The sequence below is a fragment of the Lissotriton vulgaris genome, chromosome 2_1 (assembly GCF_964263255.1).
Source record: "Lissotriton vulgaris chromosome 2_1, aLisVul1.2, whole genome shotgun sequence".
Classification (NCBI taxonomy): Eukaryota; Metazoa; Chordata; class Amphibia; order Caudata; family Salamandridae; genus Lissotriton; species Lissotriton vulgaris.
This window is the reverse complement of record NC_141687.1, coordinates 751,491,148-751,513,425: the sequence shown is the minus strand read 5'-3', so window position 1 is coordinate 751,513,425 and position 22,278 is coordinate 751,491,148. Positions and strand designations below refer to the sequence as shown.

General features: G+C 43.7%; 1 protein-coding gene across 1 annotated transcript in view; it reads left to right on the top strand.

Annotated features, from left to right (window-relative positions):
* Positions 1 to 22,278, top strand: part of ABCC8 (ATP binding cassette subfamily C member 8) — a 1,237,886-nt gene that overhangs the window by 907,073 nt on the left and 308,535 nt on the right. Inside the window, exon 26 of the mRNA XM_086954145.1 lies at positions 385 to 551. Coding sequence (XP_086810271.1) covers positions 385 to 551 — 167 coding nt within the window. The remainder of the gene's footprint in view (positions 1 to 384; positions 552 to 22,278) is intronic.

Genomic DNA, 22,278 nt, shown 5'->3' with positions numbered 1-22,278 from the left:
TGACTTAACATCGGAGAAGGGGATATCGCCATCAGAACGTCACAAAAAGTGACGTTCTGGTGGTGATATCCACCTGTTAATATGCCCCCTAGTGTTTTATCTGTGCAAACCCTTTTATGTCACCTACAGAATTAACGTTGTTCTTATGTCTTCTGTACGAAGAATGGTAATTGATGCATTATCCACTTTTTTACATAGTTTCATGCGTCATAGGGATATTACTAAGCGTTATTGAACTTACTCAGTGGTTACTGCTCTCTTTCTCCAAACCATTTCTTATTTTATTCCATATACTAAATTATGTGAACAATGTTTTGCCCACAACATATTCGAATTTAATTAGTTATCAAAAGTTTAATAGTTTTTGATGTATTTTCTGTTTAGGATTGCAGATTTAACCATGCTCCATATTCCATGGTGTTCAGTATTCTTTGCTGCCTGGGGATTATAATGTGTCTCATCACATCGATAGCAGTCGAATGGACAGGTCTGAGGGTCGCCAAGAAACTGCATTATAGTCTTCTGAACAAAATAATTCTTGCTCCAATGAGGTACTTTATTAATTCAAATAAGAGTGAATGTGTCAAGTAGTAAAGATATTATTGCGAATGCATACATTCTGATGTGAGGCAAACGTTTCAAGACTAGATATGAAGAAGAAAGTGTTATATAAACATAAAAATCTGTAGTTGTCTGTTGTCAACTATGTGTGCAGTTTTTCGAACTGGATTTCCAGTGCTGTTTCTAATGTTTCAATATATTAATGTTGGGCCTGTCGTAAAACATCAAGAACAAAACATATTTACAGTGCATGGCATATTAATGTGTATGACTGTGATGCAGCTGGTTACATCTTTAAACAATGATCTAACTACCAACTTGTATTTAAAAAAGTATTTTTTATTTGTCTCAACATTGTCATAAAATGTCATGAACAAATAATTCACGCTGCAACATATTCTGCATAGAGTGAAGTATGTTGATTTATGATAACCTAAGCAACTACTATTCTATAACACCCATCTGACATTGTATATGATTAGTAGACTTGGGTAAGGGCTGGTTTCATGGTTGACGCAGGTAGATATGTCTTCTAATGGAAAGTAGGTCTGCTACCTTCAGTAACTATGCAAAATCCAGGTTGAGAATAGGTTCAAAGGAGGTTAGTAAAAGAAAACAGAAGAATAACTCAGTATCTCAGAAGGCAAATGTAGGAAACTAGGCTGTTAATTGACTGGATTGTGAGCGGGGATTAGGTAGCAACCACAAACCTTGTCTGGGTGAGGCACAAGCTGACCCTAAATTTACCTGTGCTCAACCCTCTTGTAGCTTGGCACAGAGCAGTCAGGCTTAACTTTGAGGAAATGTGTAAATTATTTGTGTAACACTTCAAACAGTAATAGAGTGGCATCACCACACAAAAAGGGTCCCACCCCAAGCTAGAAAAATAGATCTGAATTCAGTAAATAAAATAAGACCAAAATGACACAAGTCTAGTCTGTAGAACAGGAGATATGCAGTTTTAAAGATTTTAGTGAAAATAGCACCAAAAATCACAAAGCGCAAGCTGTGGATAGTAGCTTAAGTCCTGATTTGTGGAGCGTAGCCAGGATCCGCGTTGAAGATGCATTGCGCAGCCGAAGTGAAACGTAGATTCCGAGATGCTCTCAGGCTGTGATGCAAGTTCCTGCCTTGTCCTTAAGGATCCTATCTACGAGGGTCGAGGATGCGTTGTGCAATTAGGGCGAGGTGTCTGTTCTGAGGAGCTACGAGGCTGTGATGCGGAGTCCTCCGTCTTCATCGAGGCTGCTGTTGACGAGGGATGCGAGGGCCTATGCTGAGAATGCATCATGCAGAGGCAGTTCCACAGATGTTGAGGGTTTCGGCGATGATGCAGGCCTTTGCGACAGGTCTAATCCATGCAGCAGCGACAATGTGTCGGTTCTGCTGTGCAGTGCAACAGAGGAGATGCATCAGTTTTTCTGGATCCACAGAGGTTGGTAGAGTACTTTAAGCCCACTTCTAAGGGTCCAGGACTTGGGTGGCACCATTTGGCTGGGCAGATTCACAGATGGCAGAATCCAGGTGCAAGGTTGTTGGAAGCCTGTTGTGTCCCTGGGGCTTCAGATTCAGATCAGAAGGCCAGCCAACTAGCCCCTGGAGTCACTCTGGGGTTCTGGGTTCAAAAGGTGCAGATCCGGTCCTTCTAACCTAGGCAGGAGGTCAGAAAGGCAGTACAGCAGGGCATCAGACTTCTGAGCAGCAGTGTAGCAGAGTTGCAGTGCTTTCAGCAGCACAGAAGTAATTCTTCCCGGCAGAGTATCCACAGGTCAGGAGTATATTGAAGAGTTGGTGTCTGAGGTCCAGTATTTAAAACCCAGTTGTCCCTTTGAAGTGGGGAGAAGCTTCTAGAGGCAGACCTTTGAAGTGCACAAGCACCCTGCCTACCTGGCTCTGACTCCAGACTAACTACAGGGGGTATGCAGACCTTTGTGTGGAGGAAGAATATAGCCTATTCAAGTGTAAGTAGGGGTTTGCCAAGCTCCACCAAACCATCGTGCATGTGATGACCCATCCAGACAGACTTAATCTCCCCATTATTTGTGGCTGTCTAGGAGGAATACACAAAGACCAGCTGTCAACTAAACCCAATCATGTGACCCAGAGACACGCTTCAGGAACCAAATGCCCAAGGCAGAAAAATACCAACTTTCTAAAAGTGGCATTTTCAACATTATAATTTAAAATATGACTTTACCATAAGTTAGGATTTTCTTTACAACTCCAAAGACACCAACATGGACTGGTTACCTTTTCCCATTTGGAACTTAAAGCATATTAAATGTAATGATGTAACTCTAATGTTATCCTATAGAAGAGGTAAGTCTAGCAGTAGTGAAAAACAAATGTAAGAGATTTTCACTACTAAGATATGTAAAATTTTAAAGTGCATGTCCTACTTTTTAAATATGTTGCATCCTGCCCTCTGGGCTGTCCAGGGCCTAGCTTAGCTGTGACTTATATGTATTAAAAATTAAGATTTGGGCCTGGCAAAATGCTTTTTTTACGAGGTCGAACATGCAGTTTAAAACTTCACACACAGGCTGCAATGGCAGGCCGGAGACTTGTTTAAAGTACTCCTTAAATGGCTGTCACAGTCAGTGCTGCAGGCCCACTAGTAGCATTTAATTTACAGGCCCTGGGCATAGGTAGTGCCACCTTACTAGGGAATTACAAGTAACTTAAATATACCATTAGGATATAGGTAATTTCTACCATGCACCACAAGCACTTTAGTACTGGCTAGCAGTGGTAAAGTGTGAAGATTCATAAAAGCCAAAGAAAGGGGTCAGCAAAACAGGAGGTCTAAAGGCAAAAAGTTAAATGAAGACCCTCCCGAAATTTCAAAGTTCAATAGCAAAAAAAACAGGACTCCAGAAAAGTCAGGGAGATCAAGCAGCAACAGGAACCAAAAAAGCAAACAAAAGTGAAAGGAAAAATTAAGGCTGGCCCGAATCTCAGGAGCAAGTAAAAAGCAGGGTAGAAGCAACACTGACACACATACGGTCAAATCTCAGCCTTACTATTACCCACCGTACTATGCCTTACCAATTGCAGAACAGTCTGACCGGCACTCCCACCGATTCTGTGTCTGCTTTAAGCTCTAAGGTGGCATAGTAGCACATTGATAAAATACTCAAAAAAGATAAATACATTTACTATTGCTAACTAGCTCTGTGAATCTAACAACACAAACTACTGTTCCAAATGGAGCTAAAATATATAGATCCAGTATCTTAACGAAGCATTACATGGGAACAATTCCAATATCTCGAACTGCCTAAACTAAGTCTGAAAATGTACAGAAGGAACCGTCCTTTATCTGAACATGTCCTAATCTCAGGGTTTACTGATGGCGAGCCAGCCAGAGTCACAACCTCAGTGGCTGGCCTGTAACAGCACATTGCACCATCTGAATGATAATGTTAGGAACCTGGAGTTATTTTACATCCCAAGCGCTTATTTATGCTAAAGGTAAACACTGTTGTGAAGAGAGCGTGCTTTGAATTACGCACACTACTAAATATCCTCCTTCTACACCACCCGCACAACAGACTATCCACATACTAGAGCTTCCAAGATCATTGAGTAATGTAACTCTATGTACAGAGGGATTCTGGAAAAACAAATACCAGAATTGCCTTGTACCTAATCAGGCTCAAGGTGGAAGCAAAACAAAGGCCATTGAATGGAACGCGCCCATTGGATCACACGGGCTTCCAGTGGAGAAAAGAAGAGACCATTTCAAAATCCTGTGCACATATGTGCATTCGGGCAAGGTACTGAAAAACATGTCAGAGTACACGCAACTGAACATGTTAAATGAGGTCAGGTTATAAAACAGCTAGTCGAAGGGCAAGACTCTGAACCACGCTAGATCCATACCAGAAATGAAAAGTAACTGTGGCTTATGTAGAAGAGTTTATATATGAGCTGGTTTTCAACTTCTGAAGTTATCTGCATGCCTAGAACTCACTGAGTGGCAGATTTATAGGCCCCTTGCTCCACTTTTGCGTCACTTTTAACATGGGGAAAGTGACGCAAAAGTTGCGCAAGTAGCTTGTAAATCTGCCCCTGAGAGTTGCTCTAATTAGTAAATATTTAAGCAAGTTCTAAAAGATGGAGATAAATCATTGCCTCATTTTCTGTACTTATTCATGAATATACAAAGTTCATTGAGCTATTCTCAAGCTGTCTTAAAGCAGCATCTATCACTGTGCAAGCCACAGAAAATTCCTATTTATAAGACTGAGTTTATTCAGAGTTTTATGCAAAGACAACTCAAAGGACGATCTCATATTTCAGTAGCCTTTGAACTAGCTTCCTGTCTCTCAGACTGTCACTTTTCTCTCCCAAAATAAAACCTGTTTTAACCACTGAGCTGATTTCATCAGCATTCTAATTAATTGTTTAACAGAAAAGTATTTTGATTTCAATTTTAGTTCTATTTCAATATATGTTCTTCTTATTTTTTCACCTCAAAAATATTTTGCTATCCAAACACGTTTTATATATTTCATCGTGCTGTAATTTGTCTTATTTTTCATCTAAATATTCAAGTATCCCCCAAAATAATCCGTTTTGCTTTTCAATAATTTTATATTCAGTAATTGACATTCTAATCTATTTTATTTTGACCCATAACACGCCAACATTTTTATTTAGGCGTCTAGTGCTTATTTGGTGCGGTGGTTGCCGATGGGGGACCATAGGCCGTCTTTGTTGGGGACTGGCACTTATTTTTCCTTATCAAACACTGACCGAGAGCAAGTGAGCGAACAACATACTCACGGGAAAGGAGGAGAAAGAGAAAAATGGAAAAACGTGACAAAATGAGCAAGTAGAAACCTGAAAAAGAAATAAACGGACAAAATTATGCCCAGCAGTAGATTAAAGATGGATTTAAGACTATGCACTCAGCGCTGACATTTAATAGCGCTGGCAACGGCCTTCTGAGCAGAGCTTTGGGCATCAGCGCTCATTCTTTAACAATTATAGGGGGAGATTTACTAAGATTTTACAAAAAATTTTTGCCACAAAAGTGATGCAAATCGGCGCAAAATCATTATTTCTCAATATACTTTACTGTGCTAAACTTGTTTAGTGCTGGAAATAACGGGAAAGTAATACAAAGCAGCGCATAGCGTTTGCATTACTTAGCGCTTAGGGGGCGTACCATGTGTGGAGCATGGGCGTTCCCATGCAACCACCCAATGTTTCTCACACTAAAACCAATTTACTAAACAAACTAAACAGAGTTTAGCATGAGAAAACTGCGCCGTTTCAAAGTAGGCGCAAGGAAGGAGAAAAGCTTTTATTTCTCCTTCCTTTTCCGACTTTGCATGTGTGCTGCACTGTACAGCACGTATGCAAAGAGGAAAAAGGTTCAAAGTGAGTCTCAGCATAGTATTTTGTACTGGAAGGCTACCCTTCCAAATCAAAACCTATACTACACTCACGGAAACACCCTTGCACCCTGGCGCAAAGGTGTCTCCGTGGCATACGACAGCTGATTTCAGTGCCGGCTCAAGGGAGAGAGGAGGAGAGTGCCAAATTTCAGTAAATTGGGTGCTCTCCTCCTCTCTCTTCACACAGCACAGCGCACCATTTGCGGCTGCTGCAGAGTGCAATGTGAAAAAAATGTAAATCTCCCTCTAAGTACTGTATGAAAGTATTCAAAGTAAGTCTCACTGGTTTCAAATACGTAGCAATAAAACCAACAAACATTCCTACCATCTACCTTATATGGACAAACATCAGAGATTCCACGATAATCCAGCTGAACCAATCATTCTTCTAGCTATCAAGGTAGAAATCCCACATGCTCAACTTAACGATATTTCTATAGTTTCCGGGGTCCCAGGCTATTTGCCACAAGCCTCATAATACCTATATCCAATAAATGTATCTTAATGGATGGTTTTATATACATAATTATGACATTTTGATACACCTAACTATCACACCCTAAGGTAAGATATAAGTGGGTATGACCCAATGGTTACAGGAGTCAGGTTTGGACATAAGCTTGTAAAAATGTGTGAGATATCTGTATTGAATACAAAATTGTAGAGAAGAACGACTATCATACATTGAATGATAGAAGCCAGAACCAAGCTTTGCTTTTCAAGGATCCTTTCTTGTTGCTATTCACTCTTTTATTCATCTTCATCTTCAATGAGGAGATGAATCAGCATGCTACACACAAGGAGAAAATATCAAGGCAATAAATGGCTTCTTCATTTTAAAATAAGGTGTATAGAAAATCCCTTTGAAGTAACGAATAGCTCTAAACCTTACTAAATCAAGAACAAGGCACTTGTATGTTTGAGTAGATTCACAATAAATTCCAAATAATAAGAAAAACAGAGGAGAAATAAAGAAATAAAGAATGACATTGCACCACTTTACAGATCACTTAGATTGATAAAAAAAATCAATTGTAGCAACTAGGGTGTCTGGTTGAGAAGTTTTGAGAACTGTGTGATGAGGTCGTTGTGGTGGGCAACTGTTCCTAGCAAAACTACAGCCCTCAAACTGGCAAGGTTGCAAGTATGCTTAACTGCCCTGTTAACCATGGTTACAATGCACAATGTGATGGTCAGGTTATAGATAGGATTTAGATTAATGGTAACTTTAAGAATTAGGATAAAGGATAGGATTATGGTCAGGATTAGTCTTAATGTTAACTTCTGGGTTTTGATTTCAGTTGGGTTGAAGCTCTGGATGGTAAAACTGAAGACATTTAAAATCCATTTTCTCCATGAACGAATTTGTTGTAGGTATCTTGTAAATGTCTCTCTGAAATGTTCATATTTGAGTTGTCTTTGCAATGGAGTATTGAAACAAAGAACCATGTTAAGAACCTGGCTACCTTGTAGCAACTCGTTTTGTTGAAGAGCTCATCCCCATGTGTTTTTCTAATTTATTTTGTTTGGTGGCTATTGGCACTTACTCAAGTCTTTTCTTGATTTAGTAGGAGATATCAATTAGACTCCATGAATAGATTCGTGTTTGGCAATATCTTGCATCCTCAGGTGAAATAGAGTTTTAAAATTGCACAGAGTATGTTGACTCTGTTCTATGCTACAGTATCTCCAATAGGATCTATTTTAAGAATGAAGAATGTGGTTGATTGTACTCACCACTTGGAAACATCAGAGGGATGAGAAAGTGTCCTAAGTATTTCCTTAACCATAACTGGTGGAACAAGTAGTAATAAAACAAGATAAGAATGATTCCTTCAATGTACATAGCTTAGCACTATGACTGGGACTATCAAGGAGTATGTTTTGACTCCATCCTTCTGAATGTTCTATCTCCCAATGTAGAATGCAAATCACTTGGTTGGTTCAGAAGCACTCTATCCTAGGATCTGAAGCGCAAATATATTGCTCTGTGTAGTTTGTATTGGGTCTGTCTTATTAAGCCTATAAGGAGAGCTTGAATTGCGCATGCTTTTTTTTTTACTTCACATTCATATCATCCTCATGTAGCTGCATTCTTGATCAGTTGAAGACTTCATATTAGCCTGAAGTGATTTGCTTGATACATGGCATTTACAAATAGGATGGTCCACGGATTCATGGTCTGTGGCTGACAGGGTGGATGCAATTATTTAAGCATTCTTAGAGAAAACATATAGGGGCATATTAGCAGGGGCTTTATCGCCGCTTCAGCAGCACTTTTTGCCGATAGCGGTGATTTTTTTATCGACTAATTACCAAGCTTTCGCTAACAGCAGTTAGCGACAGCTTCCAGGCGATAGCAACCGGTTTGGGGCCCCCTTTTGCATGTCAGCGATATTTATCGCTAATGACATGCAAAGTGGGCGTGCCCAAACTGGTAGTGACTGAAAGCAGTTGCGGGCTAAACCGATTAGTGCCAGGATTTTACACCTGGTAAAACCTGACTTAGCCATAATAGTCAATGGGAGGTGGATTCTATGGCTAAGTCCCCACCTGCCTATTAGCGAGATTTCCATAGCAATGGGATTTTTATTGCTGGAAATCTCGCGTTAAACATAGGATTTGCCGCTATTGCTGGATTTTTTATCGCTGTGGAGATAAACATTGGTAATACTGCATTATCTCTGCAATAAAATCCAGCGATAGGAGGCGGAAAAAAAATTGCGCTAAGCACGGTTTGCGATCATTTTCGCAAGTTGTTGCTAATATGACCCATAGTCCTCTGCAGTCATGACGACAGGACCATTTTTCAGTGTACCAGGTAACACTGCAGTAAATCAAGTTTGTATATCAGTGTTATTGATATTGGTTCACATTAATAATCACTGGCAGTTAACACTTCCCATTTGGTCAAATCTCAATTAGCTCTCTGATATAGCAAATATATTTACAAGGGGTTAAATAGGGTGTGGCATCACTCACATATCGCGACAGGTCATGCAGTATTTAGAAGCACTTAACCATTAATATTGTCCAGTGCATTGTCAAAGGGTCCTACCATTAATAGGATTTTGACAGTAGACTTGTGACTCAGCACAAACTTGTTTTCAAACAGAAAATAACTACAAGTAGCGAAATCACTGAGACAAAATAATATTTATCATAAGTATTTATTGACATGTTGAGTTCTAGGTTAGCAGGGCCCTTGATTGGTGAAGGCTATCCTGTGCTTTCGTAGAATACACGAGAGATGTGTGTTTGATTTGTAAAGTTATAGCATTTCAGGCTATTCATGGGCATGATATCACAGAATGGGTTTTGATGTATGTTAGACCTGCCAGCTTTAGGGTGGTCTTCCGCCAAACATTCTGCCAACTTGCGTCCAATTTTTACCAAAATAGTTTTTGTTGGCGTTAGAACTCTGTGTATTGTACCACTCCTAACAAGTGCTAAAGTGTTTGTGCTAACTCCCCTAAACAGGGCTTGTCTGGCATATATCTAATTGGCATATTTTATTTACTTCTAAATCCCTTGTAGAGTCGTATACCCTATAACCAGGGCCTGTAAATTAAATGCTACCCACTGCTAGCCAGTGCAGCCTGAATACAATTTTAAACTGCCATGTCGACTTAGCATTTAAACCTTTTTGCCAAGCTTTAACTCCCAGTTTATTGCATATGATTCACCCTGCGGTAGGCCCTAGGTAGCCCAAAAGGCGGGGTGCTGTGTTATTAGAAGGTTGGACATGTACTTTTAACTTTATAATATTTTTGTAGTGAAAAAACCCTAAATTAATTTTTCACTACTGTGAGACCTACCCTTGCTGTAGGATAATATTGGGGAAACATTATTGCATTTGATTCCTAATTGGGAGCAGGTGGATACATCATGTCTGGTATATATAAAATTGTAATGATAAATCCTCTTTTATGGTAAAGTCAGATTTTTCATGACAATGTTGAGAATAAAATTTTTAGAAAGTTCATAATATGCATCATCAGTGTTGGGATGCACTCCTAGCCAATTCTTAATTCATCCATATTTGTCCTCGATACTCATCCAAAGGTGCGTGCTCACCTGGTGGCACATAGATATAAGAAAACATTATTTGGGGCGACATTTACAAAGGTTTGTCATATTCAAGGTGTGCCCATCTGACCTCTATCAAGAACACGTACAGACGTATAATTCATCTAAAGCAGTTTTTATTTAAACCCGAAGCCCGAAATGCATTGGGTTGAATATGGACTATTGAGCTGTGCGACTGGGTTTGGGGCAATATAATGCCCCAAATAATGTTTACTTTTAGAAAGTTGGCATTTTCCTGCCCTCAGTCCTTCGTAGCTGCAGCTTACCTTGGGTCACATGACTGGGTGTAGTTGACAGTTAGACTTTGTGAATTTCCTACCGCACAGTTACACAATAGATGTATTTGGTGGGCTTCAGTGGGCCATCTGCTGGCAGGATGGGTGGCAGATCTGAGCACAGCCCCACATACTCCTGAATAGCCTGTGTTCTGCCTTCACACAAAGGGCCTAACAACCCTTTATTGTTACTGAAGCCAGCTTGGAGCCAGGGCAGACGTTTCAGGAAATTCCATTCACTTTAAAGAACCTTTACAGACACTTCTCCCACCTTCCAGAAGAAGAGCGGCAGGGTATCAAAATAGGACCTTCAGACCCACTCTTCAGTTCACTACTGGACCGGGGGAAAGGATTCTCAGAGGACCTCCTACTGATGTGAGCAGCTGTCCATTCTGCCAGACTGATGCTGTACCTGGAAGGACTGTTATGCAGGCTGAACCCTCAGACGCCAGCCCTGCTGTTAAGTCCTGCATCTTCACCTGCACCCAGGGGTGCCAGAAGTGACTCCAGGGGCTATTTTACTGGCCTCCTGTTCAGAATCACAGAGAGATAAAAGACTCTCACCATCTTGAACCCGCACCTGGACCCAGCCTGAGTAAGTCCCCTGAGAGGTGTCCTAGTCCTGGACCCTTGGTTGTGGTGCTATCTGCCTCGTCCTGCTGGAGATTTTCGACTTTCATTTCGGCGACTAAGTCCGAACATAGAAATATTCACCGCAGCCTCAACCCTTGGCCATCCAATGATGAAGCTTCCTCCTTTGGCACCTCCTGCCACTTTGCCACAGTGAACTTTACCTTCTCAGAACATTTTCTTTAAGAATGTTTCCATGTCGGAAGATAAGCTCTGACCAGGCTCAATCCACTTCTTGCAGCCGAACTGCTCTCCATTGTGGTCAGCCTTAACTTTAAACTTTGTTCCAGTCTATTGCGACTAGATGTCTGCGGTTGACACTTTGAACTTTTAATTGTAGTTTTCACCAAAAACATTCAAAATTCATAACTCCGGTTTCTATTGATTGGATTTTTGTCTCTTTGGTGTCAAATCATTTATTAAAATGTATTCTATTTTTCTAAATTGGTTTGAGATTTTTCTTGTGTTGTGTTTCCACTTTAAATACTGTTTGTATGCTGCATAAAGACATTACACATTACCTTTAAGTTAAGCCTGGTTGCTTTTTGTGCCAAGCTATCCAGGGTTAAGTACAGGTTAATGTAGTAACTTTTTGAGGTTCGCCCTGCAAGGGATGGTGGCTTTTGCTTGACCAGACTTGACCAGACTTCACACCCAGTCAGCAAACAACCCGATTTCTCACAATGCACAATTATGTAATGACACAGAGATGTAAATTCATAAATCCCTGCAAACCCAAAATGATCCTTATGGTCGTATATTTAGAGATACATTTCAGAAATGACAGCAAGGTTTACAGCACCTCACTAGTGTTTACATTGGTGGATAGCAGTCTTTTTAGGGTGAGGACAAGAAAGCATAGATAAAAGTTAGAGCATCTGCTATACACTACTGTGTAGAATATAACGTTATTTGTCAGAGCTCTACATATAGGATTACATTGTTGACTCTGCGGAAACCAAGTTTGTGATTTTAAAATGTAGCTATGGTATCGTTTAGTCTGCAGACTTAGCATGGTCAAATAGCAATTTGCGGTCCCAAAAATGAAAGTACACTTGGGTTGCAGCCTTGAACCCATTCTCTAATAGTTGACATAAACTGTCATTGATCTTTCTAAATTCTATTTCTTTAAATAAAAGAGGTCTAGAGCACAAAACTAACAAACAGTAACATGATGTATTCTCAAAACACACAGTAGAGAGGTGCTTGTGCACTTGCCCCTCATTAGCATGGTCCATATCTGTATTAGTAAACCTTGATTTCTGCTTTACTTGTAAACAATGATAACCCAAAGGTCTCTAATGGAAACTTGATTTTCGGTAGCAGGAGACATATGTTTTCAGCTCAGAATCCTGCAATTGATCTTTTTCACTGGATCTGAGTCTCACAGAAACCTTTTTTTTAAAACAAGACCTTGTATCTAACTGTACCTGTCACTCTTTAAAATGCAAGTATGGCCACTCAAGATGGCTTGGAGCTCTGGAGCTCAAATTCTTCTTCTGCTTTTAGGGTTTGCCTTACTATTTGGCTCAACATCGTCTCCTATGCCAATGATACCCGATACCCGAACCGCCAAAAGGACCTCCTTCAAAGAGCACATTGACAACAATGCACACAACAGCAAAGAGCACTTTGTGAGGGAACTCTCCAACCCCAGCTCCAACTCCAATGACATCAAGTCATCACAAGATCTCTGCGACTCCCTAGCCACCTTCTTCCACCGCAAGATCGCAGACATCCACAACAGCTTCAGCAACCAGGCCCCTCAACAGACACAGTCACCTCAGTCGCACCGCCCCCCCAGCCACACCAACCCCCTGCTCTCCTGGACCCACGTCAGCGACGAGGACACCATCAAAACCATGAACACCATCCACTCCGGCTCACCATCTGACCCCTGCCCGCACCACATCTTCAACAAATAAAGCTCCACCATCACACCCGGTCTCTGCAAGATCATCAACAGCTCCTTCAAATCCACCACCTTCCCGGAGAGCTGGAAGCACGGTGAGATCAACGTCCTATCCAAGGCAGACCACAAGGACCTCAAGAACTTACGGCCCATCTCCTTCCTCCCGTTCCAGGCGAAAGTCATCGAGAAGGTTGTCAGCAGGCAACTGACCTCCTTCCTCGAAAAGAACAACATCCTTGACCCGTCCCAATCTGTATTCCACAGCAACCACAGCACCAAAACAGCCCTCATCGCCGCCACCGACGACATCAGGGCCATGCTGGACAACTGAGAAACTGCAGCCCGCATCCTCCTAGACCTCTCGGCCACCTTCGACATCATCTGCCACCACACCCTCCGCACACGCCTCCACAACCCAGGGATCCGCAACAAAGCACTGGACTGGACTGGACCACCTCCTTCCTCACCGGCTGAACACAGAGTGTCCGCCTCCCGCCATTCCGCTCTAAAGACACGAAGATCATCTGCGGCGTACCCCAAGGATCGTCCCTCAGCCCGACACTCTTCAACGTCTACATGGCACCACTCACCAACATCGTTTAATCGTATGACCACAACATCATCTCATACGCCGACAACACCCAACTGATCCTCTCCCTCACCAAGGTCCCCACCACCGCCAAATCCAACCTCCACAAAGGAATGAAGGCCATTGTCGAATGGATGATGAACAGCCGCCTGAAACTGAACTTGGACAAGATGGAGGTTCTCATCATCGGATCCACCTCCTCCGCCTGGGACAACTCATGGTTGCCTGCCACACTGGGAGCTGCACAAACGCCCACCAACAACGCATGCAACCTGGGAGTCATCCTGGAATCTGCGTTGTCAATGACCCAGCAAGTAAACGTCATCTCCTCCTCCTGCTTCAACACCCTCTGCATGCTCCGCAAGATCTACAGATGGATCCCCACCGGAACCAGAAGGTCACACAGGCCCTCATCAGCAGCATGCTGACTACGGCAATGCTCTCTATGCAGGAACTTCAGCTAAACTCCAGAAACAACAACAACGCAAACAGAACGCCTCTGCATGCCTCGCCCTTGACATCCCCCACCACAGCCACATCACAGCCTACCTGAAAGACCTGCACTGGCTCCCCGTCAACAAGAGGATCACCTTCAAGCTCCTCATCCACGCTCACAAAGCACTCCACAACACCGCACCAGCATACCTCAACAAACGGCTCACCTTTTACACCCCAACCCGCCAGCTTCACTCCACTAACCTCGCCACCGCCCCCCACATCAGTCGAGCAACGGCCGGCAGCAGATAATTCTCCCACCTCGCTGCAAACACCTGGAACACCCTCCCCATCCGCCTACGACAGACCCAAGACTTGCTGGCCTTCAGGAGACGCATCAAGACCTGGTTGTTTGAGCAGTAGCAGCACCATCCTCCCCCAGTGCCTTGAGACCCTCATGGGTAAGTAGTGGGCTCTAAAAATGTTTGATTGACTGATTGATACCCAACTCATCCTCTCCCTCACCAAGGAACTCGACATCACTAGGCACAAATTCCAAGAAGGTATGAAAGCCATTGCAACCTGGATGAAGAACAGCTACCTGAAACTCAACTCAGAAAAAACAGAAGTCCTCATCCTCTGCTCTACCCCTCCACATGAGATGACACCTGATGGACCCCTACCCTCGAAAACACAGACAGACCATGCATGTAACCTCGGCATCATACTGGACTCTTCGCTCACTATGAATCGCCAGATCAATGCTGTCTTCTGTGCATTCCTCTACACCCTCCGCTTACTACGAAAAACATTCAAATGGATACCCTCTGACTCTAGGAAAACTGTCACTCAAGCCTTGATCACCAGCAGACTGGACTATGGCAACTTCCTCCTCCCCAAACTCCAGACAGTCCAGAACGCCACACCCAAACTAATCCTCTATATGCCTAGGCACAACCACATCAACCAGCACGTCCGCAACCTCCACTGGCTCACTGTCGAATGAAGAATAACTTTCAAGCTGCTCACAAATGCCTACAAGGCCCTCCACAACATCGGGCCACAATACCTCAACAACTGCCTCTCCTTCCATGCCCCCAAGAGAAGCCTCTGCTCAGCCAACCTCTCCTTAGCCACGTTCCCATGTTTCTACATGAACAGAGCAGGTGGAAAGTCCTTCTCCTACTTGCGGCAAAGACATAGAATGAGCTACCCCTTCACCTCCGGCGAAGCCCGACACTGCACCAATTCAGGAAAGACCTCAAGACCTGGCTCTTCGAGTGACCCCAACTGAGCTGTACAAATCCCCCTGCCAGTGCCTTCCGACCCTAACGGGTGAGTAGTGCACTTTACAAACCCCTGATTGATTTAGTTTAAATGCTTCATCTTTGAAGGATGTTAATCGAAATGAAAGTAAAATGCACATATATACATAAAATAATATCTTATGTTGTAGGAGTACAACTTGCATATTAACACAGATTTTATGAAACTTCAAAAGCATTGTGTACACTGCAGATGCACTCCATTCATTCAAACTCAAATTTTAATTTACAAAAATATCTATGAACTAAAACTAAGACACTTTCTAAACAGTGTTTCTATTCTAGATGAAAAAGTATAACAACATGGGCCAATACTGTCATTTCTTCTTGACTTGACGTTCTAACCCTTTTTTCATGTAAATCAAATTCTTTTATTCTCCACCACTTAAATGAAAGAATATTTCGTCCAGAAATTAACTAATGTCATCGACATCATCCATAGATAGATCCTTTAGACCTTACTGTCATGTTTCCTCAAAGTAAATGTAACAATTGTTCAAAATGTAGCCTTAGCAATGGCAATATTATTAATGCCATTTTCCTTATTACCTACGTCATTGCTTATCGTGTAGCTTTAAAATAGAGAAAGCAATAGAACCATATTTTATGACTAGCATATAGAAAAAGGTCCATGTTCCCAATTTTAATTCCACAAAAACATTGTGTGGTATATTTCTCACTAAACCTAAAATTCTATATCATTACATGGAATGTTCATGTTAGAATTTTGTATGATGTTGCCACAGTGAACGGAGCGACAGTTGGTGGAGGTCTGTGCATGGACTACTCTTTAATAAAGTTTAAGTTGAAACCATCTTCAACTCTATGTTTGGAGTTCTAATCTTCAGTGATATTGCAATGGCAATGAGTGCTTCTGAGCACCTCAACGCCAAATGTAAAAAACTATAGGACTAGAAAATTAGCAAAGTGTCGGCAGCCAAAGGCAAAGACAAAGAAACATGAACCTGTGTTACAGATATACAAAGTTTGTACAGAACCTGCAGACATAATGGAAGAAGTGAATAAGCTGGGGGGTCGGAGCTTGCCTGGCAGCAAGAGGGCCGCGCTTTAGAGTAGCTTTGTGTGCCAACTTCAATCAAACTCAGTCCTGCCCACCTATCTACCCCGCATCGTCCCCCCTGCTGCTGCTGAGGCCGGTGGGGCAACGGGGCGCCCATGGAATCACAAAGAAGAATAAAGAAAATCCGCCCCTGGGCCGCGTGACAAGGCGTACTTGCCTGATCGGGGTACTGCCGTCTGTTTTCTTTCGTGCGGCTCGGTAGAACGGCCTACTTGGAGGTCTGGGCAGCTGCTGCCGGGCCCCGGATACAATCCTGCCACTCCCTTGAAGACTCCGAGCCCGCTCTGTGCCCGATGGCGGCTTCGCGGCACTGGTGAGGCCGCAACAGCTCCATTTGGCAGCTGCCCTACTTGCTCCCGGTCGCGGCTGCTAGAGCACGGTAGGCAGCTGCTCATATCCTTTTCTCGGATTGCCGGTGGACCCGGGGAGGTGGCAGTGAGTGACTGGGCCGCTTACGCTTATCCCAGCTGCCCCCATGGATGCTTGTGGTGACCTGCCTCCTCCCGCTCCCAGCCCTGAAGTTGGTGCCCACACCCAAAAAGAAGAGTTGCTGGCACGCCGGCCACTATTCCTGCCATTTCAGCGGGTGGTACTGTTGCAGCTGCCCTCTATCCTCCTCTGCTTATCTTGGTGTACTGGTGGGGAGCTGCCCTGGGGCTGACCTGTTAATACTGTGACTTTCTGCATAGGATTGGATCACACACTGTAGCAATGGAACAGGCCCCTGTTGCTGGGCCTGTGATGGGTTAATGTACAGTATTCCCCTCCTGGTGACAGCCTCTGCCTGATTTACATCTCCTGGTGCGGCAGGGTGGCCCCCCTTTTCCTACCACCTGGTGTACCTGGTGTGGCACAGTTTTTCCATGTCCTTCCACCGTGCAGAAACTGCCCCCCAATGGAATTGTTGGTAAAGCAAGCATGCACAATATTGGGGCCTGGCTGTGACTGTTCTCGCTGTGCCCACTGCTTGGTTGTCATTCGTGGGCCTGCTCTCCCCCCCCCCGGCCTCTGCGGTTGGGGGCTCTATATGATTGGTGGTGCACACTAAACCCTAATCTCAGGACTTGGTGATCCTACTAAGTTGTCCTTCCACTGGCTCTTTACACAATGCGGCGTCCTGCATCCTTTGTTATTTTTGTTGCTAATTGTCTACCTGTTGTTGGACACGATCCCCTAATCTCACTCGGCACAAGGCCTGATGGCTACCTGGTTCCACCAGGGGCCGCACAGAGAAATTGCATTCAAAATTGCCTTTTGAGCCACTTAAAACCCTCAGGAATCAAGACCCTGAAATAACTGCTTCTGAGTCTGGTTCAGAAATGGGTGATACCGCCGCCGACTCCGACCTAATGCAGATCCTCCAGGCCATGCAGCTCAACCTTACAAAAATAGACGGTAAGCTAGATGCTCTTTCCTTCAGAATGGACTGGATGTCAGAGAGACTGGACAAACAGGCTGCTAGATTAGGCACTGTTGAACAGAGGGTGTCGGACACAGAGGACACACTTAATTTTACCCTGAACTCTACTACAAAGCTGGAAAAGCTACTGCACACTGTGCAGGCTAAAGCAGAGGACTTGGAAGCGCGTTCGAGAAGGAACAATCTGCGCATAGTTGGTATTGCTGAATCTACCAACATGGAACCCTTTGTGGAAAAATTGCTGGTCACACTTCTGGGCAAAGATACCTTCTCCAGTAAGTTCATCATTGAGTGTGCCCATAGGTCTCTTACTCCAAGACCGGTCCCCGGGGCAGCTCTTAGCCCTATTATTGCCTCTGTCCTCAATTATAGAGACAGGGATGCTGCTTTAAAGAAAGCCAGGGAACTACAATCTCTGAGATACTAGGGCTCAGAAATATCTCTTTTCCCAGATTTTACGCAGGCTTTTCAGGGCGCAGGGTGTCAATTTGTCTCTGTTAAGCGTAAGCAACGTGACCTAAATCTGGAATATTACATGATCTATCCAGCAAAGCTAAGGGTGTGCGCTGATGGAAAATTTCACATATTTAACATTTCCAAACAGGTTTACATTTCTTGAAAAGAAGGGAGAAGGACAACAGCGGCGGGGGTCCTCCAAATACTCGCCATTCTTTGGCCGACAATATACCTGACTAGGAGGAACAGTAATTCTTCCTTAATATGTTTCTGCTTTGTATGAAAACTGGGGTGTGCCCTCTCTCGGGGTCGGGGTGGAAAGGTTGTTTAATCAAGGTATTCTATGGGGAGACGTGGGGCGTCATTTTTCACTATGTTGAATATTATGTTTGACTGAACTGATCAGTATTGAAGGAGCATATTGTTGTTCAGGCTCTGGTTCCTATTACTTGTGCTTGTACTTGTGTACTTGTGTGGGTTTACTTGTAAAGCAGTTACTCAAAAAGGGATGTCAGGGGGAGAAAGGCTATATAGGGCAGCCCCCCACTCAACGCATATGAAACAGAAAGCCCTATTAAGCCTGCATGATATAGTTCTCAGAATCTGTAACTAATGGGGCCACACATCATATCGGCTAACCCAGAAAATATTAATATATATAATTACTGTGTTACAGGTCCGGACATGCCTTAAAATACATAAACATGAATGTGTACAGACTCACCCACATAGAAAAAATATGTGAGAACGCCAGGAAAGTACCTCACGGACACAACACCCGAGGGGGTTCCCGGTTTGTTAATTACCGGTATACCCGCTTCTCATCATCGGCTACTTTCCTGGCATGGAGGATGAAAAAAGTGCAAAAGAGAAGTGCACCAGAGAGAATAGAAAAGGAAAAAGACAAGGAGTGTACAGTTACACTTCCTAGTGGGACAGACAGAGGTATTGAAACCAGAAGTACCCACACCCAACACACAAAAAATAATTAAAAATGTGTAGTTTGGCTGGCTGAGTCGATTTTATTCTGGTGCTGCCAAACTGCACGTTTAAAAATGGTTCAACTAATACCATAAGTTTTTACGACTGGACCGACATGTTTCATTGCCTTGTCATTGGCAACTTCGCAGGGCAAATAGTTGGGTCTCTATTCACAATCCTCCACCTTTCGTTTGAGGACCTGTACACATGCATGTATTAAAAAAGACAGACAGAGCACAGTAGTGGTTGTTTAGTAGGTAAATATAGGAGGCCACAGCACACAACACCACCCCAATGCCGGTGGCTGCACAACACAAACATTACCTTATGCTCGAATATGGTGCTCGTACCCTCGAGCATCAAGAAGACGGTGTGTCACAGATCACGAGACCGTCTTGGAAACTCCAAGAAATGAGTTTACCTGTGCAAAAACATATAGTAGTGCCGTTTCATAGTTATATTGGATATGTATTGGAAAGGTGAACGTTCCAAATATCTAAGCATAGTGAGAGATATCTTGATTCCCATCTAGCTGTCACCAGAATATATATGAAGGCACCGAGGTATATAGTGGTCAAACCCTACATGCTCATACAGAACCAATGGAGTTTACTGGACTGGGACTCCTCCGAAGCCAGGTGAGTTAAAAATGGCTTAGCGGCGCCCGTAGATTGTGAAACGAATTAGTGAGGCTGCACACGTATACCTCGTGTGATTATGGGCGCGTTACAGGGCTTACCTGCAATCCAGATTTTAGTGAAGACCCACCAACCTTCTCAAATGTGTGTGCAAGCGATACTGACGCTGCAGCTTGTGTCCGCTGCAACAGCGTCTTGCCTGGAGTTTTCACCTACCACTGCCGAGTCCCTCCGGCGCTTCCGACGTCTCACAGCGCAGCGCTGGAAAGACGATGCGAAAGTAAGCCTGGAGGGACTCCTCCCATCACGTGTCAAGTCGGCCATCTTGTGTAGGGATTGAAGTTGCAGTAAAGGTAATTGTGAACGCCGAGCTTTATTAAAAACAGGGGTTACTTGGATCGGATTGTTTCAAACACTATCCTCAACGCACTGAATTACAAGCGGCTAAAGCGATTGAGACCACCAAGCTATATTGAAACGAGGGGTTACATAAACCAGAATGCTTCAGACACTATTTTCAACGCACTGAATGTTAAGATTCTGAAGCGATTGTGACCACCGAGATTTGTTGAAACAAGGGGTTGCATAGACCAGAATGCTTCAAACAGTATTTGTAACGCTCTAAGTGTCAAGAGTCTAAAACGGGCAGTTATATAAAATATTAATATCTATGGTGTACAGCCCACGACAGACACATGAATTGGAAAGGCTCAGTAAAGAGGTAGTGATGCAGAGGGGCAGAATGCAATGCAATGCAATACAGAAATGTACCCTATAAAAATTATCATGTGTGAGTGTTATGTGATATCTGACCATACACAAAGTGGGGCCCACGGGGATTCCTTGATGATAAAAGGAGCCTACTCCGGGATACCACAGATAAATAGGGAATTACAGGGTGTGAATTGTCTATGACTGCGTGACATTAATGGTACACGGGGGCCACCCTGAAAGCCTAACTTCTGCTCACTTTATTCCACTCTATGGAGTCGTTGAGCCCCTCTTTATCTGCCTTCTCCAGGTAGATCCACCTAGCTTCTTTTCTGGCCAGTATCATATCTAGGTTATGTGTGTTTCCCACCACTTTCTCCAATACTGTCCAACGCAGATCACCCTGTCCATGATTTTTATCTTTAAAGTGTTGTACCAAGCGTGTTGTAAGTTTCTTGGCCCGAATCGTACTGAGGTGCTCCTGGATGCAGACCTTCACTTTACGTGTGGTAAGACCTATGTAATGTAACCCACAGCTGCAGGTGATCCTGTAGATGACATGTGTCGTATTGCAATTGCTGAATTTGGTGAGGTGCCAAGTTTTGCCATTGTGCAAGGTGATTTCTTTAGTGGCGGTGGTCAGTGAGCACACAGAACATCCGCCACAAGGGTAGTGGCCAGCTGGGATGGTAGTGGGTTCAGGTGTCATAGTAGTATCCCTGGTATGTACCAACTTGTCACGTAAGTTGGCTGCCCTTCTGAATGCAAAACGTGGTGCTGGCATTTTGTCATTTGGAGTGTCCAATAGTGTCCAGTGTTTGCGGATTATCTGTCTTATCTTGGTAGACAGGGGGTCAAAGGTGGTCACGACCGGTAAACACGGATGATTAGATTTTACATTCCGTTCAAGCAGAGCCTCGCGTGGGGTATTGAGAGCCCTCTTGCGTGCGTGTTTGATTACTCTGGTAGGATATTGTCTCTGTTGCAATTTGGTAACAAGCCCCACTGATTGGTCCATGTAAGCTTCAGTAGTCGAGCAGTTCCTGCGATATCGGAGAAACTGTCCTACCGGTAAATTGTCCCTTAGAGCTCTTGGGTGGAACGACCGGTAGTGCAGGAGAGAGTTCCTGTCTGTGTCTTTATGGTGAACAGTGGTGACCAATGTGTTCTCCTCCACCAGTTTATCCACATCCAAATAGACAGCCTTGCTGTTGCTAATAGACCAGGTGAACCGTAAGCTGTCATCCGCTTCGTTTAGCCAGTTGAGAAATAACCAGCATTCCCCAGGGCGCCACGCTGGTGGCAGCAGCTAGGGCCCTGGGTGCGATGGAGTGGTTCTATGACACACCAGTATCATTTGTCCTCCAATGTATTGAGCTGGCACTTACTAGAAATTTCTTTGAGTACAAAGGACAACTGTACCTACAGACATCTGGGACATCTATGGGGGCTACTTTTGCCCCCAGCCTGGCATGCATTTATGTGGGCCAGTTTGAGGACAATGTGATTTACCATCCCTCGAACCCGTTCCTGAGTACCATCCAGGAATGGAGACGTTACATTGATGACGTCCTCTGTATCTGGTCCGGTACAGAGAACCGACTGCATTTATTTCTCAACTGGCTAAACGAAGCGGATGACAGCTTACGGTTCACCTGGTCTATTAGCAACAGCAAGGCTGTCTATTTGGATGTGGATATACTGGTGGAGGAGAACACATTGGTCACCACTGTTCACCATAAAGACACAGACAGGAACTCTCTCCTG